Here is a 17,376-nt window from a genome sequence, read left to right as displayed (position 1 = left end):
TCTTGGAGTCTGTCTTAAATCTGAATGACATTCACGTATATTGTCTCTCTGCAAGTTCACCTCAAGCTTCCTATTTCCTTACCTCTCATCCATCCATCTCTGGGGTGTAATCTGTCAAGATCACTCGAATGAAATGAAATCTGTTGTGCCGTATCAGACGGGCGTTCCCTGCTCCTCTCCGCATGCTTGGTGGAATCTACAGAAGCACGGCTGCTGGAACGGGATGTCCTGGCATCACGGGTTCGAGAGGTAGAGGAAGAGAACCGGCAGATCCGACTCCAGCTGAGCCAATCGCAGGGCCTGGCTGCCCAGCCTGCCGAGGGTAACTATGGCAACCAGCAGTGGGTGGCATCGGCAGACACCGGTCCAGAGGACGTGGAGAACACAGCAGAGGAACGGGCCAATCACAGCGAGTGTTCTCGCTCGCCCACCGCAGAGAAGTGTGAGGTTAGATGGCATATTACATCCTGTCAGATGTGGGAATAAATAAAGGAACATACGGTGGGCCCAAAAAGTATTTTGACACTTGCGTGAGACAAAAAAAAGAAAAGTTAAACAAAGGAATTTCCAAGTAAAAAAAAAAAAAAGCGTTCACAAACACTTTTCAAGCAAAAGCAGGTTTGATAAGTTGAAATATGGTCCTAAATGAAGATACTTAAATATCACCTCAGCACCAATTGGTTAAAACCAGTTATTTGATATTTTGTATTTATTGCAATTTATAGTGTGGCATATGTGTCCAGATTCTTTCTGTTGGGGCCGCTGCATATTAGAAGCTGTTTAAAGTCAAGAATACCTTAACAAAGCTGAAATTCTTCAATAAAATCTGAAACGTTGGCTCTTCTCTCCACACACAGCTGATTCACGTGGCATGTGTATGTGCGGGTCACAACGCCAGTCGGGACGTGGTCACTCTGGTCAAATCCATCCTGTTCCACAGGTAAGAAACAAGGACAGTGAAATGAATACTAAATAAATAGCAATATGATGGTATATTGTGTGGTAATAGAGCTATGTTGTGCATATGCAGTATTAAAGAACAACAACTGGGATTTAGCTATTCTCCTGTAGAGTTTATAATTTTATTTAACATGTATTCAGTTGGCCTGAAATTAAATTTCACAGTTTCACTGTTTAAGTGTGAAGTACACATACTGTCACATATTTTGTCTGTAAAGTACATATATTGTCACACCACAGGGTCATTCGGTTTCACTTTATTTTGATGGTCTCTTTAACACATTCTGTGGACTATAAGTAATGTATTACTGTACTAATTCTCATTACAGTGTTAGTAGACTGGTAGGGTTAGAATAAGTTTACATGTAGTTGCAAACTTACTCATAGTCGGTAGAATGTCTGTTGGAGGACATTCACAAGAAAGAGTTATCAGATTTTAAGCAGGCCGTCTACCAATAAACTAATGAGAGTTAGTTGACATGCAGTTTCAAAGTTACTTATAGTCAACAGAATGTTCAAAAGGGACCATCAAAATAAAGTGTTACCGATCATTCAAAACAAAGTAGTGAAATATCATCAAAAATGGTGAAAACCTCAAAAAATGGTGACCGTTTGGTAACAATGGTATGCATTTTACCTTATGCATACAATTAAACCCTAACATGTCAACATCTCCCTTTTCAGGAGAAACCCACTGCACTTTCATTTCATCACAGACACAGTGGCCAATCAGATCCTCAGCACTCTGTTCCAGTCATGGATGGTACCGTCCGTACAAGTCAGCTTCTATGACGCTGATGAACTCAAAGTAAGAACCTGCCTCATAATGCTCTCATGACACCCCTGCCAGTAAACACCCTTGCCCTTTGACCCAGAGATAATGACCATGTCACAGAGCACCCGTATAGAGACTTAATGCCTTAATAAGTAGCGATGGTTTTGAAACGAAGCAGGTGCAATGACAAGACTGATGAATGATGCCGATCGCAATCCTCCCTGAGCTCATTCAGGCACAAACAACTGGAATGAAATACATGTCACATGTGCTTATGTATTGTAACGAGGGGGCAAAGGTCCCCTTGGGACGGCACGGCATGTCTGTGATAGTGGAAACACTGAGCTCGCTGTTTACACTCCAGCGATCTCAAGAGCTTTCACTCTCTGAGACTTCTTGCACGCTCCAGAGGGAGTCGAAAGCATAGAATTATTCATTTCTGTTCATTTATTTAAACTGACAGTGTGACTCTTTTTTTACCACGACTTGGCATGCAAGTGCTGCCTTTGCTGTGCCGTTGAATTATTCACTGTCTGTTTGTGATTTTTGTATTTTTTTTATGCAGTGCACGGTACGCTGAAAGAGCGAAGTGACAATCAAATAGCTTGCCTCCTCTTCACACACACGTGCCCGCGCAAATTCTAGGAGAGCGCATTCTAGTTTACATTACACTGCACACTCAAGGACACTCACATGAATGGATGCACACACTCATATGCACAATAACACAAACACAGTCTTTCTTGTCCTGTTTTGTGCTCTCGTTCTCCTCCCGGACTGCGTTCACCTCTGATTGTCAGCTGTTTGGCTCGGAGCCGCCTCTAATCACGCGGATTTTACATCCTGTGTCTCTGCTGTGCATAGAGACCTCTTTGCTCTCCTGAGTATATGAAAGCTAAGCTGCAGGAAATCTAGTCTTTTTCAATCAACCCCTCTCCGGCAGATTATTATTAAACCTGAGCTCAGGTCATTAAGGATGTATGCTGGAAAGATGAAGCGCACAATAAGAACTGTAGTGGGTTATTTCCACGGGTGCAGATGATGCTATAACCGCAGAATACAGTTCAGAGGAAAACATGGAGCAGACAATGAGCTCTAGTAGGTGATAGTGAACACATGCGGGGTTGAGATAGAGATGGTTGATTTTAGTAAAGAAGGTTTTGAATTCTCTAGGGAAAAAATTAATTTCTCACAGATGTCTCTCTCTCTCTCATTCTCTTGCTATGAATAGTCAGAGGTGTCGTGGATACCAAACAAACACTATTCAGGAATTTATGGCCTGATGAAGCTCACTCTCACCAAAGCTCTGCCATCCAACCTTTCAAAGGTCATCGTCCTCGATACAGACATCACCTTCGCCACCGATATCGCCGAGCTGTGGGCCATCTTCCGGAAGTTCACAGGTAATCAGTCACTTTCCTTCCCGAGTCCTATAAAGCATCGGGACAGCGAAATGTAACCCTGATGTTGTGATTGCAGAGAAACAGGTGATTGGTCTGGTGGAGAATCAGAGTGATTGGTACCTCGGTAATCTGTGGAAAAATCACAAGCCCTGGCCAGCCCTCGGACGGGGGTTTAACACAGGTACGGACACCAGCTTCCATCTCAACTCCGCTCATCGCTGGGTTCCAAACAGCATAACTGTTCTCTGTCTTTGTAACTGGTTATTGACAGTGGAATTACTTTACAAACACAGATTAGTTTGATATGCGAGTATAATAAACGGAAAAAATTAAAGGTAGGGTAGGCAATTTCAGAGAGGCTAGCAATAGCAAGCTAGCATAAGATCCCACCCTCCCTTTCAGAGCGTCTCCAAAACACATATTATGAGGTGAAATATTATTAAAATTTATTTAAAATAACTGTTTTTCTATTTTAAAGCTTTTTAAAATATAATTTATTCCTTTGAAAAGCTGAATTTTCAGCATTGTTACTCCAGTCTTCAGTGTCACATGATCCTTCAGAATGCTGATTCACTTCTCAATTATTAATTAATATTGGTGCTCAGTTGTAAATAGCGTTTCTTATTATTATTAATGTTGAGAACAGTTTTTGCTGCGTAATGTTTTTTGTTTTGTTTTCAGAATTCTTTGATGAATAGAAAGATCAAAAGAACAGTATTTAATTGAAATATCTTTTGTATCTTTTTATCAATTTAATGCTGAATATATATATTTTTTTACTTTCTCATGAACTTTCTAATGAAGTAGCACAACATTCAACATAATAATAGCAGCGAATCAGCATATTATAATGATTTATGAAGGATCATGTGACACTGAAGACTGGAGTAATGATGCTGAAAATTCAGCTTTGCATCACAGGAATAAATTACATTTTAACATATATAATAGTAAAATAGTAAACCGTTATTTCAAATTGTAATAATATTTCACAATATTACTGTTTTACTGTGTGTTTTTTTAATCAAATAAATGCACCCTTGGGAAGCAGAAGAGACTCCTTTAAAAAAAAAAAAAATCGTAATTTTTCCAAACTTTTGACTGGTAGTGTATATATAATATTTATATTTTATTCTCTTTAATTACTCTTTAAAGTATTCACTCCTTTTTGGAAGGTGTTATTCATCGGGTGCGATCAAGTATAAAGATCAAATTGACATACATACAGTCTGTGTAGCCTTCGCAGGAATGAGCACACAGGGATGATCACTTCTAAATGGAGCACACTGCTTATGTCACATTTCATTTCAATATGAAAGAAAATAGAGCATAGTTTGCACCGGGGTCCATTTGACAACAGGTGTTTCTTTTTTTGGGCTGCAGGTGTGATTTTACTCTACCTTGAGAGACTGCGCAGGATTGGCTGGGAACAGATGTGGAGACTGACGGCAGAGAGAGAGCTAATGAGCATGCTTTCAACATCCCTGGCAGACCAGGTCCATGTCCTTCATGAACAATACAAAAACACTTCATAAGAAGCATTTATTTCATTGGTCATATGAGATTGTGCTTTGCGCAACAGTAGTCTAAATGATGATGAAACCGTTGCTGAATATTGTTGTATAATGCAACAAAAATGTTATTGTTTTATGTCTTCACAGGATATATTCAACGCATTCATTAAACAGAACCCAGTTCTGGTGCATCAGCTCCCGTGCTTCTGGAACGTACAGTTATCGGATCACACTCGCTCTGAACAGTGCTACACTGAGGTGTCGGATCTAAAGGTAACTATATTAGGGGAATGTTTAGGTATTCTGGGTATAACCGACCAAACTGACCCAAAGGAATTAAGAATAACGAGTTGTTCAAAGTAAAAAAGGGGCGCTTTAACTGGTTCGAGCTTTGCTTTAATCATTGCCAAATTCATTGTTTGTTTTACAAATTGTCTCTAATGCAAATGTTCACCCAACCGTCACATTCATTTCCTGTCAAACTTCCATTTTAGTATGGAAATTATGTCTTTGAAATTGTTTATTGCTCAGTTTTATTACTTCCTCCTGCAGGTCATTCACTGGAACTCTCCCAAAAAGCTGAGGGTAAAAAACAAGCATGTGGAATTTTTCCGTAATCTTTACTTGACATTCCTGGAGTACGATGGGAATCTTCTCCGACGGGAACTCTTCGGCTGTCCCAGTCAGGCCAGCTCAGAGAGCACAGTGGTGAGTTACTTAAGTAGTTTGTTATGCAGAATTATGCAAATATCTTCTTTTGTCTTTTTTGGAAAAGCATGCAGATAATGTTTCTATTACCTGACAAATAGCACTGAAATACAAAATCCACGATACAATTGGTATTGTGTATTATTGGTATCATATTTCTGACAATCCTGGGCTATGGAAGTAAATTTCTAACTGAGATTATATATTTAATTCATAGTTTTATATATAAATAATATAATAATGTGATTTAGACATTAAAGAGAATAAATACATTTACATCTGTTAGTCAGCATAGTGATTTATCAGTCTCGCCTGTGCATTGTTATCCTGTAACAAGGACAACACAGTGGATAACTCGCCTGTGGACTTGCTACTGCTAATAGATACACAAGCTGCTGCATAAATAGACATAAATCCCATAGCAGATATAGACAGGTGGAGCTGGGGGAGGTGGAGGGGTTCAGAAGAACTCTACGGGACTAGCATACAGCAAACAATGAACCAGACTATTTAAATGTTGAGCAAGCAATCTCATTGGCTGCAGGATCAGCAGAGGCCAATCAGCTTGTGCCATGTGCCAATGATGTGATTGCTTGCTGATTGCATGTAACTGACCTATCATATATAATGTCATTTATACATAAAAGGAACTTTACATCTACTATATATTACACTCTTGTGACTTTCTTTATTTCTATATTTTCCATCTCACAAACATGTTGTTTATATTAAGTTTAAATTAACTTTCTTACTTCTCACATTAATCACTTATGTTTTTATATAAAAATCCCTTAACTTTCCTCCTGTCAGTCATTTGGCACTGTCTCACAAAAAGCTATTTGCTAGCATTGCTATCGACAACTAGCTCATTGTTCAGGTTTACTGATAATCAAAAGGCACTTGATTATATTTTACAGACCGATCGGTGTATGACATCGAAAGCATATGAGCTTCATTTATGGTAATTACGAAATGGCGTGAACACAGAGCCTAATTTATGGTAATTACGACATGGCATGAATGTGGGCTGGGTTTTAAAAAGATGGGGCGTGTCTTTAGCACCCTAAAGCAGCAGATGGCGATACTTATATCTTAAGAGAACATGGAGACTTAAAAGAAACAGAAACAAGGGATTTTATAGTCTTAAGCTGGATCATTCTTAATAAGTAATGAATCCCCATGTCTAAAAGCAGCTCGGCCTTGGATTTGGACATGGAAAAACAGTATTGTAAAGTTGCAAAGGATCACACGGCCAGAGCCTGCTTGATGTTTCCTCCTCAGCACAGCTGATAAAGCATTTTATTATTATTTCTTTCCAGCTTCAGCAAGCACTAGAGGAGCTAGATGAGGACGACCAGTGCTATGATTTTCGGAGGGAGCGAATCATGGTGCACAGGGTGCATCTGTACTTCCTGCAGTATGAATACACACCCACAGATGATGGCACGGACATCACGCTGGTCGCACAGCTCTCTATGGACAGGTGAGGATGACAGACTGTCTGAACGAATCTGCAGACACGTTTGGGCCACTCATGCCAATGCGATTTAATTACTGAAGTGTCATTTTCGTGTTTAATGAACCCTGTGCAACACTTTGATTGAAATGAGAAAAGATTACTACAGCATTGCAAGTTAATAACATCTTCAAAACATGTTGAACCCTTGTGTTATTTTCAGATAGACTATTAGGGTTGCTGATAATAAAGAAAGGAAAAAAGCAAATAGAAAGGAATTATTCATGCCATTGACCCATACATATGTGACCCTGGACCACAAAACCAGTCACAAGTCGCACGGGTATATTTGTGGCCAACAATAAATTGTATGGGTCAAAATGATCGATTTTCCTTTTATGCCAAAAATCATAGTAAAGATCATGTTCCATGAAGATAAATTTGTAAATTTCCTACTTTAAATATATATTATAAAATTATTTTTGTGAGTGGATGCAGCAAAATCGCGAACATAAATGGATTTTCTCAATGTTTTAGATTTTTTTTGCACCTTCAGATTCCAGATTTTCAAATAGTTGTGTATTTGACAAATATCCTAACAAACCATACATCAATGGAAAGCTTATTTATTCAATTTAAAAAAATTGACCCTTGTGACTGGTTTTGTGGTCCAGGGTCACATATGTTTATGTAATGTAATGTAAATGTAAACAATAGAAGAAAATATTAGACTAAAAGGAGGTCAAAAAATATTAAAGTGTTCAGTGCATACCAAAAAAAAGTCAATATAATAATTATTGATAGCATATATTGCTATTTGTGTTAAATCCAATTAACCGGTTGCCATGACATGTATTTAATTTGATAAAAAAATCATTTGATTGAAGTTTGGGTTATGTGTTAAATGTATAATAGTTGGTATAATAATGGTCTTTTAATTCTCCCCACTGAACTATCCTCTGTTTTCCCATGAAGTAATTTTGCCACTTTCACAAAGATGATTGTTATGCAGCACAGCAATGTTGTTTGTGTTTCAAACAAGTATCAACTGGAATTGTTTGACGTAGAGAGGATCAGAACACACCATACTAATACTGAAAGCTTGCCCTGCAGGTTTGAAAAGTGTATCAAAAAGAGCCTGTAATCTTGCCTCACTTTAAAATTTGCCCAACTCTTTGTATTTGTCCACAGACTGCAGATGCTGGAGGCGATCTGTAAACACTGGGAAGGCCCCATTAGTTTGGCCCTCTACATGTCTGATGCCGAGGCTCAGCAGTTCCTGCGCTACGCTCAGGCCTCCGAAGTCCTCAAAAACCGCAAAAACATGGGCTATCATATCGTTTATAAGGAGGGTCAGTTCTACCCTGTCAATCTGGTACGCAATGTGGCGCTCCACAACGTCAACACACCCTACGTTTTTCTGACTGATGTAGATTTTCTGCCCATGTACGGCCTCTACGATTACCTCAGGTAAGACTCAGGGCTGTCAATTTGTTAGGAATAATCTGTTGATATAATGGATACATTTCTGTAATTCATCTGTGTTTTTTTTTTTTTTTTACTTTTCCATGTAGAAGAAGCATAGTCCAACTGGACATGGCCAATACCAAGAAGGCTCTGGTTGTGCCGGCCTTTGAGACGTTGAGATATCGCCTTTCATTCCCTAAATCCAAGGCCGAGCTGCTGTCTATGCTGGACATGGGGACTCTCTACACCTTCAGGTACAGCAGACATTCAAAATAATCATATCTCAAGGAAGTTCATAATTAATATGGTCGATGACAAATAAGAGGAAAAGGACAATCCTTATGAAAATTCTAGTTTAAAACACATGTACCATGTTTTTAGAAATGTATTCTTTGTATTGATGTTGGTTTCATGTGTGTTTTTAAAAACTATACTATTATAAACTATATATATATATATATAAACCTATACCCATTAGACACCCATAAATTCCAACCCAGCGCTACAACAACTATAATGAAATGACCCTTCAGAATAGATAATGCTTTACTATGAACTCTGTCAGAGAGCTAGATATGGTAATTTATCTGTTCAATAAAATACCTTACTCAGCCTTTGAGTAATAAAAACATCAATCTCTGCATCAGTTTTACAACATCTCTGAAAGGCCAGTGTTGATTCTGACGTTATTGGGCGTTTCTTCAACTAGGGGCACTTTTAGGCTTGTGAAGTTGAATAAAAAAAACTTGTTCAAAAGTCATGTAACACAGTCTCATAAGTTTAAATAATTTGTCTAGTTTTAAGGTCTGTAAGAGGACAAACTTAGATTACAAGAGAAATTGTAAATATTTTACATTTTTTCCGACCTGCAACGAACAAATGTCATTTCCACCACATCTCTATATACAGCTGTTATTTAAAAACAGAATAACTTACACCACTCAAGAATAGTCTAAGATCATTTTTGTAACTAGTTTTATCAGTTTTTCCACAATGTACAATAATTATACATTTGTCAATGAGATAAATTAACTGCCCTAAGGACCAAATGGTGAACTGTACACCTGTCACACTCTGAAATTTAATATTGGTTTGGGCAAGAGCTTATTAGAAAATAAATAACTTGAATTTTTATATTAAGTAGAGCATGATCTCGTAAATTGTGGATACATTTTTAATGTGTGATGAGAACTTTTTAAATGTTTAAAAAAAATGTGTGTGGTGATGGAAATGAAAGGGTGGTGGTGGAAATGACAATGAATTAACGTGAATGTAGAGAAACAGTAATATTTAGAGAAATATTTATTTGAAAAACTCTTAAACTCATCACACTCAGTAAACTCAATTCACAAAGTCAATCTACTCTTGCAATCCTTATCAATTGTACTTTGTAATCATAAATGTCATTTCCACCACATGCTGTCATTTCCACCACAGAGGGCAGTGTGGTGGAAATGACATTTCTGTAGTTTTTTGTGAAAAAATGGAAGATAGCTTCACTGATCAGCTTTGAATTAATACTCAGCATTTCATGCATGCAAAATACTCTTATTTAACTTAAATTTTTTTTACTTTTTAAAAACACCCTTGAAGGTACAGCATGTTTCCACCACATGCTGTCATTTCCACCACAGAGGGCAGTGTGGTGGAAATGACTGTGGTGGAAATGACATTTCTGTAGTTTTTTGTTAAAAAATGGAAGATAGCTTCACTGATTAGCTTTGAATTAATACTTAGCATTTCATGTATGTAAAATACTCTTATTTAACTTAAAATTTTTAACTTTTTAAAAACACCCATGAAGGTACAGCATGTTTGGAAATGACGTAGAATAAATATATTAACTGATCAAGCAATATTTACCTTGATTTTTCTTGTTTTGTTCTTGATGAAAATTGAAAATGGCCTCCATGTCCAACATGTGCTCTGATGTCTCTGAACATTTCCATAGAAACCACCAAAACAATCTTTCACACAAACTTTTTAAAGGGACATTACAGTGTTGTGGTGGAAATGACACCAATACTGTGCGACAGCTATATTTTGTATAAAAAGTAATATTGATGGTGGTCTCACATTAAATACTATAATGTATTTTAATTATTTTACTAGTGCTTAATTTAGGTATATTAATAGTTACCAGATAAGTCATACTTTTAAACTGTATTTTCATTGTTGAAGTTAAAAAGTCTGGGTGTGCGACAAGGATAAAACAGTGATTTTGACACCTATAAGGAGGATGAAAAGTATGAAAAAAAATCATAATAGAAAGGTAGTAAAAAGTTTTTAAGGAGGTTTTATTGTTAGTTTGAAAAAGAAAGAGGATTTTGTCCAAAATTGTATGTATTTTTTAAAATATGACCAAAGTACATAAAAGTGCCCATAGTCTAAGAATCACTCAGTCACCTTCTCTTTGCAAGCAGAAGCTTCTCTGCTCTGCGTTTTTTTTTAAACAGGTGATTTTCTTAGACAACAAACTGCGAATTGTTTCAAAATATTCATAAATACTAGTTTTTGGCCAGTCATACTATATGACATTTTTCAACCTGGTCTAACTTCTCTTTGTCATAAAAAGGTCAACTTATTTGATATTTTAAAAGACGTATCCAGTGTAACACTTAATCAGTGTTGAATTTAAAAATAATAATAATAAATGATTATGATAAACTACTTAAGATTTGATTTGCTTCTTTAATTGGACTTTTTTTCTTGATTATAATATCGGGACTGTATCACTCCAAAAATATCAAAATGAATTTTAATTCAGAAATTAAAACTAGGAGAATAGCAGGAACGGCTTGCATGTCATGTGACCATCAGCGACAAAACCATGAACATGTGAATGTATTGTTCAATTATTTCAATATTAACTGAAAATCTTCAAATAAATTTTTTAGATCAATGGGTTTCATCTGACAAATAAAAAAAAAGTGTGGGAATCCCTGTTATAGATGATGATGATGTACGAAGATGAGGTTTAATATATTTCTGAATGAATTAATAGGACATAAATGTGAGTTTTTAAAAGACCACACATAATAGTTCATGCATGTATTACTTTCCTGAAATGTAGGTATCACGTCTGGACAAAGGGTCATGCGCCAACCAATTACGCCAAATGGAGGACAGCCACAACGCCATACAAGGTGGAATGGGAGGCAGACTTTGAGCCGTACGTCGTCGTGCGACGAGACTGTCCCGAGTACGACCAGAGGTTCGTTGGCTTTGGCTGGAACAAAGTATCCCATATCATGGAGCTTGATGCTCAGGTAAGGTTTTCAAAAAAAGTTTCCATCGCCAGTTCAAGTGTCCAGTGTCCCTAACCTGTCGCATTTCCTTGTTCCAAAGGAGTATGATCTTATTGTGTTACCAAATGCCTTCATGATCCACATGCCCCACGCGCCCAGCTTCGACATCTCAAAGTTTCGCTCCAGTCCAAGTTACCGCTACTGCTTGACGACTCTGAAGGACGAGTTCCACCAAGACCTTTCTCGAAAGTACGGATCTGCTGCTCTCAAGTACCTCACAGCACAGAGGAACATCTGAAACCTGTTTCAAATGTACTTTAGCACACAGGAGAATGGCTTGGTCTAGTCGTTTGAGGCTCAACAGCCAACATGCTGCTCTGCTACATGTTACGGTGTGAAGAGGTACGAAGCTGCCCTGCTAAAATCAGAGCTTTAATCTTCTTTTTGACAAGTCATACAGCAGAGAACTGTGAAAACCAATGACATCAGCACCACAACCATCTCAGACTGGTGGCGAAAACTCGACCAAACATTTCAACTGCTAAAGGACACCGGCATTCGTTTGTGATGACTCACTTTCTTATAGTCTAAAATGAACGTCACTATAAAGACCTTTTTTGACAATCAGGGCTTTTTCTTCACTGAAGATCTTCGGCTAGTGATTCATGGCGCCGCGCAGCTTCGGACCTGGCTAAAACCATTCGATGAAGTATCGATGGGCCGAAAAGGACAAGACATGAATGAGCTTTCCAAAGACTCTTCTGCTGGACTGAAGTGTGAGGAGGCCATCGAGACAAGAGGGACATTTAAGCCTTATAATTTCCTTGTTATTTAAAATATTTAAAAGTATTTTTTTTTTTTTTTTAACGAAGACAAAACAGTTTATGAACAACGACCTACAGCCTATGTATGTTTTACAATATAAAAAAAAAGAAAATCATTATTTTTTAATTTAGAAACACTGATTTGCTTGTAGCGAAAGAAGCTTGAATGCTTGATAGGGGTGCAAGGGAGTATTCTGTGTGGTTCCGGAGGTCCCGAATGTTAGTCGTTTATGATTTTGGTGAGAAACGATCGGAGCGTTATAACTGCTGCATTTATAACAAATGGCTTAAACATCCAGTGTCATAGTGTATGCCAGGACACTTTCTTGCTTTGAACTCACATCACATTCTTCACTTTTAAAAGTTTGCACTACATACTGTTACTCAAAAATGACATTATCAACTATGATTATATGATATATGATTATATGTACATTTGCATTGAGATCCACTTAAGGGACCATGAAAAAAAAAAAAACGGAGCATCCACGTTTCTAAAGGACTAAATATTTGTTGTCGGTGATATAAAACACGTTCTGTCATTGAAAGCGATATTTATTGTGTGAAATGTCAGTCACGTTCTGGTCAGTCCTGAAATAATAATCCAATGTCCAATTCAACATCAGTCACTCCAAGTTCTAAAAGAAAAAATAACATTGGAAAACCTGACAAGAAAGTTTGTACGATCTATTGTACCAGTGGCTGCTGTCGCAATGTTTTGTTCCATCTTTATAAAGTATCGCTCCTCCAGGTCATATTGAGTTCACCCCTCACATGCCCCCCGTGCCCTCCCGCTCCATCAGACTGCAGATTTACGGTAAATACCCGTGCCTTTGCTGTGTTGCGAAAACTGGATATTGATTGTACTACTGTACGCATCAGCGGGGCCTGCAAGAAAACAGGTACTCTATTTATTATTGTTGACTTAAATCAATCATATTTTTCTATGTAGGGGACAAAGTGCTTTAAATAAATTCTCCCTGTTTCTATAGTTTGTCAAAGTTCTTGTGCTCTTTATTTTACAAGTGTAGATGAGTCCGGCCGCTCTGTGCTTTTCACTTTTGAGTTGGTTCTGTAGTTGGAAGGTCTACAATACAGGGCAGTGCTGATAAGAAAAAAGCATTACCTCGTCTCTTTCTCCATACTAATCTCACAAAGAAAAGGAAATTTCATCCGAAATATGAAAATCTGTCATCGTTGACCTTCTTTTGTTCCAAACCTGTTGGCTATTGTCTTGTCTGTGCAATACAAAGGGGATTTTTTTGAGGAATCTTCACACGGCTCTTTTCAACAACAGTTCATAGACCTGGGGACCTTTATAAAAGGTTGCGTAGAAACCGTCCTACATTTGATCTAAGATCATTTCTCAAATGGGCATACTTGTGATTCAGAGAAAACTAACACTCGCACTAAAAAGTGCGTACACCCCTCTTCCAGATGTCAAATCTATTTCTGCATAAATGAGGGCCCAGATCTATGAATTTCCCTAACAAACATTAAAAAAAAAACATACAATTGGTCAATTTCTGAAGTCAAACCTTGTGAAAAAGAAGGGTGCCTTAATTGTATTGAATGTGCACTTCTAGTATACTTAAAATCTTATAAGTATATAAAAAAGATAATATACTGTATACACTACTGGTCAAAAGTCTGGAATCATTAAGATATTTTTATGTTTTTGAGTCTCTTCTGCTCACCAAGGCTGCATTATTTGATCAAAACTACAGTAAAAAGAACGGTTTTGTATTTTATTACATTTTAAAATGTCATTTATTTCTGTGATGCAAAGCTGAATTTTCAGCATCATTACTCCAGTCTTCAGTGTCACATGATCCTTCAGAATAATCTTCTAATATGCAAAATAAAAAGGCCACTTAAGTGTACAGAATTAAGTACACTTTGTAATGATGTCAAATTAAAAGTTTAAGTAATTAAAGCACTTGATTATAATTTCAATAGTGTGTTTTTTAATAACATCAAAAAAAATTCAATATAAATGCGTAATATATTTAAATGACATGCAAATTTAACTAAACATTACATTAAAGTATATTTCATTTACCATAAATTCTTGCCAGTACATCCAGCAGTACAAGTTGCCAACTTAAGAAAAAACTACATTTGTATTAAATGCAATTAGCTGAACTTTAAACCATAATACATTTAATTAAGATGCAACTACGTGCAGGAAAAAAAAAATAGAGAAAAATGAAGTGGCTGGAGAAGCAGCAGTGCATTAAAAAATAGACATAGCTTTACAGTATAACTATCACCTTCAGGGGCTGGATATGGCCCGTGGACTGGGAGTTTAAGACCCCTTCTTTAGATATTACAGTGGGCTTGTCATTACTGTTGACTGCAAATGACTTCAGCCAACCCATCTGTTAGTAGCAAGAGGCTGAAGTTGATCAATTGTTTTCCAAATGGATCTGACTCGTGTTAAAACAAAGTTAATTCCGGCAATTTCAAGAGAGAGACTGCAGTAACCGGAGCCCTGAGAGCGAGCGAGAGCTGTTTCCTGCACTGTGTGGGCTAATGCATGTGTAATTGCCTGAAGTGGCCCTTTATGACATCATGAATCAGAAACTATTGCACACAGTCAAAGAGTTTCAAGCAGCTTTTTCAGCATTCATTCACTCTACCCAGCAGCACATTACAGGAAAGGGCATGCAGGGGAACTCTGCTCTCAGTGTGCGAGCGGTGCGGCTCAGGACGCCCCAGCAACAATCTAGTAAATGGACTCACATCAGGAAACATGCTCAAGCTTGAATAATTCATTAGATGCAAGACAGCGGCAAGTAAAAGGCTGTTTCTCGCTGATTCCAAGAGTCCCAGATGAGTCTCTGTTCTTCCAACTTGGGAAATTTGAATTAATTTCATTTAATCTAGTTTCATGTCCACACTCATGACATGGCAGAAGGAAAAAAGAAAACTTTCACATGTGCATTGTTAGGAAATCATGCAGGTCGCTGTCACAACTGGCAGATCAAGCTTGCACTTTCTCATTAGTAACCGCTAGCTAGGGCATTATTTCCTCTGTGGTTTTCCCCCTTCGTAATGAAATGCACGTTTCTTTGGGAATTTGGCTTAATGAATCGTAACTATAATTTCCTGCATTTTACATCATTATTAGAGAGAAGTGTTTGTGTTAAGAAAAAAAATAAAAAAATAAAGAACAGAAATATGGAAGCTGTAATTTCTCATTAATGGTATCATCTAAAGTGACACACTTGTGAAAAAGAAGTGCACTTAATTGTACTGAATGTGCACTTCAAATCAAAGGCCACTTAAGTGTATTTAAAGAGAGTACACTTTCATGACTGTTTCTAATACACTCACTATTAAAAAGTGCACTTTGTAATGATGACAATTTTTTAAAAAAAGTCATTTTAAATCACTATGTTTTAATAATCTTTTGCCAGATATAAACACATATAAATTTCACTGTATTTTGTTATTCAGTATTACATTTAAAGTAAATACATACTACATGTACTAAATTGCAACAGCATCATAAATATATGTAATCCTATATAAAGGATAACTGTCACCAAAATGCAACCTATGGTCTTTTTGTCAATCTACCCAAGGCAAACTTTCGTTTAAAAGCATAATTAGAATGGAAACGTCACTTTTAAGATTGACCGTATTTTCGTTTTCGGTCAAATTGCCTTTCGATTGGGAGTGCTTGGGGCTCTTCTATGATGGCATCAAAATCGCTATTTTTAAAACACTAAGAAGGCTCGACACAACATTAAACTTTGCTCAAAGTATCACCAGGGGCTCTACACATGAACTCGAGCATTGAGAACGTTGTTTGTGTACACAGAGTTTACTAAAAAGAAAGATTTTGAACAACTCACTGTAGCTGTTGTTGTTTCCATCCGGAAACATTCCATTCCATTTTCTCTCCTCCCTGTTACGTTGCATTCGGAGATCGACTATTTTTGGAGAGTAAAGATGGAAAGCTCCTTAAGCTTAGTTCCATATAAATTCACGGATAATTTGTTGTTTTGTCGTTAGTGAAAATCAATATTGACCTTGTATTTGAAAAAGTCAGTTCATTCACATTCGGAGATCGACTATTTTTGACTGACAAAATGCCGGCGGACACAGCTACAGTGAGTTGTTTAAAATCTTTCTTTTTAGTAAACTCTGTGTACACAAACAATGTTCTCAATGCTCGAGTTCATGTGTAGAGCCCCTGGTGATACTTAGAGCAAAGTTTCATGTTGTGTCGAGCCTTCTTTGTGTTTTAAAAATAGCGTTTTTTTTATGCTATCATAGTAGTCCCCCAAGCTCTCCCATTCAAAAGGCAATTTGACCAAAAACGAAAATAGGTCAAACTTAAAAGTGGCGTTTCCATTCTAATTATGCTTTTAAACGAAAGTTTGCCTAGGGTAGATTAACAAAAAGACCGTTGCATTTTGGCGACAGTTATCCTTTAAGTGGGTCAAAAAAGCACTATTAAGTGTGACTAATTGCATTTTATATGAATTTAAACTTAATACATTTTCATTTAATTGCAAATAAAATGCAATTAAGTGTCCGAAAACATTACATTCAAATGAAAGTTCTCGTAAATGGTCTCACCACCGGAATCGATTAATTTCTCTTGTGCGAGTCAAACAGAAGGAAGTTATTCCTTCAGATAGCACACAGATCAATGCCTACTGCACCATTTATTATCTCTTAAGTTAATGACAGGAATCAAAACACTCCGTTTATCAACTGGTGACAGCCTCCAAATATCTTCTCATCTCAACAGCGACTGCTCGATATTGATATTAAAATCCTCATACCAACTTCAGTAATGGTTGCTCAATATCTCATGATTTGTGCTGTAACACAGTAACACAGGCAGTAAATAAGGAACTATCAATATTACCCAGATGTCACTGTGGGGATTACAGAGCTTACTAAGTTCAAAAGGGTCGCAAAGTTTTTCTTTGACTAATCTTCAAGTGATTTCTGATAATGAAATTACGTAAACTGTGCACCCTGAAAGTGTGGTATTACCC

At 37.1% G+C, this 17,376-nt stretch overlaps 1 protein-coding gene across 7 annotated transcripts in view; it reads left to right on the top strand.

Annotated features, from left to right (window-relative positions):
- Positions 1-13,346, top strand: part of large2 (LARGE xylosyl- and glucuronyltransferase 2) — a 120,566-nt gene extending 107,220 nt beyond the window's left edge. For 5 of the 7 annotated variants that reach the window (XM_084409102.1, XM_084409101.1, XM_084409100.1 and 2 more), the window contains 13 exons: positions 158-447; positions 858-940; positions 1,645-1,768; positions 2,967-3,138; positions 3,215-3,319; positions 4,522-4,634; positions 4,800-4,925; positions 5,205-5,360; positions 6,680-6,843; positions 8,008-8,286; positions 8,391-8,537; positions 11,357-11,552; positions 11,632-11,963. In XM_084409102.1, coding sequence (XP_084265228.1) covers positions 158-447; positions 858-940; positions 1,645-1,768; positions 2,967-3,138; positions 3,215-3,319; positions 4,522-4,634; positions 4,800-4,925; positions 5,205-5,360; positions 6,680-6,843; positions 8,008-8,286; positions 8,391-8,537; positions 11,357-11,552; positions 11,632-11,829 — 2,153 coding nt within the window. In that variant the 3' untranslated portion in view covers positions 11,830-11,963. Of the gene's footprint in view, positions 1-157; positions 448-857; positions 941-1,644; positions 1,769-2,966; positions 3,139-3,214; positions 3,320-4,521; positions 4,635-4,799; positions 4,926-5,204; positions 5,361-6,679; positions 6,844-8,007; positions 8,287-8,390; positions 8,538-11,356; positions 11,553-11,631 lie in introns of all 7 variants that reach the window. The other 2 variants (XM_084409099.1, XM_084409098.1) reach the window with 1 other exon arrangement.
- The last annotated feature ends 4,030 nt before the right edge of the window (positions 13,347-17,376 follow it).

Source organism: Rutilus rutilus (assembly GCF_951802725.1).
Source record: "Rutilus rutilus genome assembly, chromosome: 5".
NCBI lineage: Eukaryota > Metazoa > Chordata > Actinopteri > Cypriniformes > Leuciscidae > Rutilus > Rutilus rutilus.
Note: the sequence above shows the minus strand (reverse complement) of the source record. Positions and strands in the feature narration are given on the sequence as shown.